General features: G+C 37.7%; 1 protein-coding gene across 1 annotated transcript in view; it reads right to left on the bottom strand.

The window, feature by feature from the left end:
• The window catches only part of LOC108735552 (roundabout homolog 2-like), a 135,839-nt gene extending 130,557 nt beyond the window's left edge, over positions 1 to 5,282 (bottom strand). The window contains exon 1 of the mRNA XM_018467554.1: positions 4,570 to 5,282. Within this exon, the coding sequence (XP_018323056.1) occupies positions 4,570 to 4,639 (70 nt within the window). The 5' untranslated portion in view covers positions 4,640 to 5,282. The remainder of the gene's footprint in view (positions 1 to 4,569) is intronic.
• Between the last annotated feature and the right edge of the window lie 1,283 nt (positions 5,283 to 6,565).

Here is a 6,565-nt window from a genome sequence, read left to right as displayed (position 1 = left end):
ATATATATGTATAACACCGAATTATTTTTGCAACATAGCCATTATTTTCATAACTTATTCAAATGTCTGAACGCACATAATATGTGTAGGTGTTGAAGTCTGTTACACTCTAAGATCTATCTATTTAATAGATTTCTTGAGGACATTCATGTCAATGTGTAAATGTAATCAGCCAAGTGTGAGTCAAGACAGATATATGTAATTATGTCTTTAATTGACTGCATCAAAAATTATTTCAATTTTTGGAATTCCTGTGACGCCTCTTATTCCTATATCTATAGGAAACAGCGGAAGGGCAATTAAAAAACGCCTTTCCGAACATGTTCATTCTATTAATAAATACTTGCGTTTAGATAAGATAAAGAAAATTTTGGATAAGTCCTTGATTTATATTTAAGATGTAGAGATCAAAATACAGAATAAGGAATAGACCCATCGGGCTTACTACCGCCGAAGATGCAGCTAACAGTAGGGAAGATGTTATCCATGTTTAAGGACTCTGAAGAAAAGGGTCACAATTACAGGTGCTTATTATGCCTATTTAATTACGATAATTGATAAAAGAAAACGTCGAGGAAGTTACTCATAGATGTTCTCTTGAATCAGGTTAATAACGTATGTTAATGCAAATGCTACAGTGGATAAGGTGGGCATCGAATTAATTCAGCATCCGCCATGTTCAACAGATTTGGCTCCTACGGACTACCCATTGCTTTCAAAATTTAAAATCCTTGTATAGTAAACGATTTTCGCCAAATCAAGCGGCGATACGTGCGGTAAAAGAGTGGTTTTCAGAGACTGAAGAATATTCTTTGAAAGAGACGTTAGAACCGCTAAAACATCGATAGTGAAAAAGCGTAATACAAATAAAAAACAAAGTGATTACTTTATAATGCCAGCACTAATTCTAAACCGATTATTATCAAGTATACAAAACTTCTCTAACCGAAACAACTGCTAATTTCTGACCGCGCTATTTCACTCTTCAAAAAAGCGTTTTTGGTACACTTGTCCGATAGTTAATGCAATAATTTGTCAAAAATAAAATGAGCGCGCGGCAGATGTTGCTTTGCTGTTTTATTTATACCAGATGTGTGTCGGTATACACAAACGTATTTACACATATAACAAATATTGACTCTAAATGTGTTATCCCATCGGTTTACAGACGTTACATCATACCTTAAAACTTAAGCTAAAATAAAAAGTCATACAACAGAAGATGATAAAGATTAATGTGCTTAAACTAAAAGCTTTTTAATATTAAGCGGAACGGATTTTCATCATAACATTAGCAATTTTAATATGAATTCAGTCCGCTAAAATATTGCTGCATTAAATCGTTGGAAGGGTTTTAGTTGATAGATAGGATGACTGAAATACAAAATGTCAAAAGAAATTACGGATAGACCAAGACATCTTCAAACCAGTAAACTATAGACAGAGACTTTCTTATTGAAAGTTAAATTAAAACAGTGGAATCCGAGAAACAACGTTTATGCTTTGAATTTCTGTTTATTTTTCCTTTTATTCGCTTATAATTTAACATCTGTTGGATGAATTTCGATGCGGCATAAAATATATACAGTGGTATTTGTGTGTACTTAAGTTTTCGAGAAATGGATTGAATCAAAACAGGAAGATGTGGAGGTGCGTGTCCAACCAGTTTTCAGGATAAGGATTCCTTAATATGATAGTAATAGCGAATAATTCAATACAAAATACTGTGATTTTCATGTAGGAATCCATATAAAGAAAACCCTCGACGCAAAACGAAAGAAATAGCTCAGTCCTTTAAGAGTTTGTTTACGGAGTTTAGACTGAACTTACACCACAATATAGAATTTCACTTATAACTAAAGATTTCGTTATTTACTAAAATGTAATGTACGATTTAGATACATCTGTTCAATTTTGTAGTTTCACGCGCCTAACATCTCCTGAATAACTGTCTCATTTATTAACTACAGTGAACAATGCTAAGGCAAATGTAACGGAAGGTAACATATTCGGTAAGTACTAAAATGTATCTGCCCTTAAAAGGGTAAAGGTTGTTACAGATAATATGACCGAAGAGTAAACCAGATCTATCTAGTATCTGTATTATTAGCAAGCCAGCAAGCAAAACGAGGAGGCATCTGGAGAGCGGCAAGAATTCTCGGAATGATCGCAGTGACTAATTGCTAAAGTAACGGTAGCCAATATTGATTTTGATCCTTAAAAGGGACCGGTGTAGTTTTAGAGCAAACAGACTGTCGATTTAAGACATTTCAAACAAAACATTAAAACTTTTATTTCATCGGCAAACTATAGTCAGGCGTAGGTAGCCCCTGTTTGTGAATGTGGTTAGTACATCAATGTAAATGGTTTTACAGGTCGTTGGAAGCAGATTGAATCAGTCGCAAAATTAAACAGTTTTGTTTGCTGATAGAAAACCGTCATTTAAAAAAAAGTCTGTAACTATAACTTACCGATTTTCTCTAAGTCTTTTTTTACAATCCCACTTGCAAATAAAACCAACTCATTAACGAATTTTAGACGGTAACTACTTATTTTGCTTTTGAAGCAGCGAAGATTACTTACAGGTGCCTACCTAACAAGTAAAATAACGCCCGCTATAAATGCGGCATTTGATATCGACGAAATTCCACCCTGAATGCCCTTCGGGGAAAGAATTTATGAAGCAGGAATGCCAATTCTAACAGAGTAACAGGAAATTACCTTTCCTGACTAATATATGTAGGTTTGAGGACATAATATCAACATAAACTCTGAATTAGATAGGTACTTATTGATTTTGATCAAACAAGTTTCGTTCTACCCAAAAACCCAAGCGGATAGTCTATATATTTCACTAATCCAATCCACTTTCTAGGAATAGTATCTAACACTAATTTTGTGGTGTGGTGGTTCAGGTGAGAAAGATGAGACGGACGAAATGAAGACGGAAAAGAATGAAATATTATCTATAGGGTATTTACCTAAGTGATCCAAGGAAACCACAGAAAAGCTTGGATCAAGGCAGACGAACCTGGAATCGAACCGACGTCCTCCCGAATGCTATGCAATGGTCTAAACCTCTAGGTCATGTCACTCGGTCCCAAGTTGAAACAAGAAAGATGATACGTCCATTCTCACAGATAATTTATTGTGGACTTAACCAATTTTGATTGTCCCAACTATAAACCCTATATCTTTGAAATTAAACCCTGAAGCTGAAAACAGAAAACTTCCTCATTGACGGGGAAAGGCTTGCATAGATACCACCCACATAACCCTTATGAGCCTGGGGGATTCAGTTGAGGAGCTTTAACAGCACGTGTGAAGAAACTACACTTACTTTCATTATGCATATATAATGATTTCTTAATATTGATTGTGTTTACATAGGTATGTGAAATTACAACGTCTTCCATTTTTTTGGTTAATCACCAAAAAGAACCAAAGAGATCGGCCCTGTCGTTCAAGGTAATTACAAGAATTACACAATTTATATTAAACACTAATCATGAGTTAGGACCAAAGGAATGCAGAAATGACTGAAGAAGATTGTCATATCAAATTATTTCAATGTACTTATGCTTTAGATTTTGATAAGAATACGAAGAGAAACACTTGATGATAGGTTTTAGGTAGGTAGGTAGGTACTATTTGTATTCGTTTTACTATCAAAATGCAAAGATCAAGTACCTCCTATTAATTTTGTGAAATGCTGATAAGTAAATGAGAGTATTTCGTAAGAGGTATTCCGGCAATATGAAATGCTTCAAGTGGCCTGCTGGCAAGACGTTAGCACAAAAGTGTGAAAATACTTATATGCGGTCCTTCAAGAGAAAAACGAAAGCGGAAGCATTGGATTCCTTGTGATATTTTGCATGTATGATGTGCAAACCTCATCTCTCTGGGTCTAGCGCTAGAGAAATTACAACAGGAAACATTTGTTACATCTCGAATCCTTCCTGGTCATAGACGCAATCGTATAGAATAGAAAAAAAAACAGTAACAATTCATGGAGTGTTAGTGTTTTTGGGGAAACGTTATTTTTCTTACCAAACACCATAGAATTTTTCTACAATAAAAACGACATCTTGCTCTAAAAAAGCCATCAACACGCAAATGAGCCAATCCTACAAGAATCGGTATGGTTCTTCCAGCAAGACAGTCACCGTGTCCAGCTGTCCTTTTGAAAGCTCCTTCCAGCAGGACAAATAAATGAACCTTCTATCATTAAAATGCAGTTATAGGTATATGTTTCATCTACAGCTAACTACGGTCGTCAAACCCTTCAAACATGTTTTAAATCAAGTAGTTCATTTAATTCAGATAGGAGATCGGTATCTTTTCTCATTATCAGTTTCAACCTTTTTGAAAAAAAGAATATTGTTGCGGCAAGGCAAGGCTTCAAATATGAAACAAATGGGCATTGTATAATAACACCATGAGATCAATTCAAGAAGTGGGCATGGATAGAGAGAAGGATTGTTGGATGGATGGATACCTTTCCGCATATCTACCCAAGGGGATCGTCTTAATTTGAATAACAAAATATCGAATGAATAATCAACGTACCATTTGCGTTCCAAGTGAAAAGTTGCAAGAGCAGAGCAAAAAAGACACGGGCCGCAGATAGATCCATCATTAATGCAATGGCGGGCGAACGGGCGGCGCAAACACATTCAATTCAAATCACAACGATCGCGGCGGACGCATTATTTCACACATCGTTGTTACGCCGGCACTTCTTCTTCTTCACACACTCATTGTTGACGGTCCGTTTTTTTCATCGTTGCGAATATCTTGGAGAAGAAATGCTAATGAGTCGGACGAAACGACGCGCCGCCTTCCTCGATCGTCGTCGGCCCGCTTTGAAACTTTTACTACCTTATCACAAGCATTAATCGCAAGTTTTATTATTGTACCCGCAGCACAAAAGACAACAATTAAACGATAGCCAAACTTGTCCAAAGTCTAATTAATTATTCACGTCGAACATCGCCATCCGTTTTCATGTAATAAATAATCAACTGTTAGATCACGCCTGCAAGAAAGAAGGAAAGAATCTCGACTCCGTTACTATTACACTCGAAGTCTGTCGTTCGTATTGTTTGTTGTTGCATGTGGAATATCACAGCACGCTCAGCACGCGATGCCAACTGCGATCGTATTCGACGACGAGTCGTGTGTAAGAATTGGAAATCTGGACGCGAGAGTTGGAGATACTCACGACAGTGCGGCCTGCATGCGACTGATAGTGGGACGGAGCTTCTGTCGCTTGTTGGAGCCGAAACTCACTCCTTGCGCCTGTCTGCCTGCCAGCCTACTCTCTACCTCCTTTCGCGGAGCGCACAAAATCCTGATGAGAGTCCTCACCAATGACCGTTTAGAAAACAAAAAATTAAATGCGAACACATCGCGGTGATTATTTTGTCGTTATCGCTGATGGAGTTCCGAGGAGCATACGTTCCATTTCCTTTCACCTCCTTCTGGGGCTTAACTTCAGCACATGGACTTCTGGACCAAAAGGTGTTATCTATTAGTATTGTATAGAGTCTTAGCCAATATATACGACTCAAATGTGGTTATTGAAGGAGAATTTACAATTTCAAATAAATTTTTTGAAATTATTGCATACCATTAAAACTGAATTAAAATTTTTAATATTGCACTTCTTAGGATCATAAGAAGGTTTTGACCTATCTCGCCTATTTCTTATTGACTTCCGTAGAGTCCTCTGTTCTCCTATTCTTTCTAATACCTCTTCATTTCTAACCTTCTCTATCCACATTTTCCTCATAATTCGCCGGTGACACCACATTTCGAACGCTTCCAATCTTTTCTTTTACTCCGCGTCCACCTTCCACGTTTCGTACACGTACAGCGGCGCGCTCCATACACTTTTTTTCAAAATAATTACCCACTGTTTGCAGGTATATCTAGAACATCACCACCAATACAAACTACCATTTGGTCACATTTTAAATCCAATGAAGATGTCCGCGATAGTGTCCAATGTCACACATGAGGAAATAGTTTCCCAAGATCAAACAACCACGTTTTTAAAGAATCTCTAAAAACCCATGCACCTGGGATATTTTAGTCCGTTCCACATTTTTGATGATTAAATATCTACATAATTATAAATACTGATTTCCTCATTTGCATCCATGGATTCCGTAAATATTGTATCTACAGCATTCCCAGTTTTAGCACAAAACGACAATCCAACAATGTTTTAAAGCGTACACGACGGATTAGGGTGTGCATCGATCCCATTCACCGAGCGGCATGGCCTAGAAGTTTAGACCTTTGCTTAGCTTTCGGGAGGACGCCGGTTCGATTCCGGGTCCGTCTGCCTTGGTCCAGGTTTTTCTGTGGTTTCCTTGGACCACTTAGGCAAATGCTGAGGCAGTAATATTCCACAGATAATCTCTCATTCTCCTCTGTCTTCATTTCGTCCGTCTCAACTTTCTCACCCGAACCACCACCCACCCATTCCCACGATTCCTGAAAGCAGGCTGAAGAGGGCCTTCCGCCCTACCTTCCGGCGTAGTCCGGAGGGACTGCC

Source organism: Agrilus planipennis, unplaced genomic scaffold (genome assembly GCF_000699045.2).
Source record: "Agrilus planipennis isolate EAB-ADULT unplaced genomic scaffold, Apla_2.0 scaffold107, whole genome shotgun sequence".
Classification (NCBI taxonomy): Eukaryota; Metazoa; Arthropoda; class Insecta; order Coleoptera; family Buprestidae; genus Agrilus; species Agrilus planipennis.
This window is presented reverse-complemented; position numbering and strand designations above follow the sequence as displayed.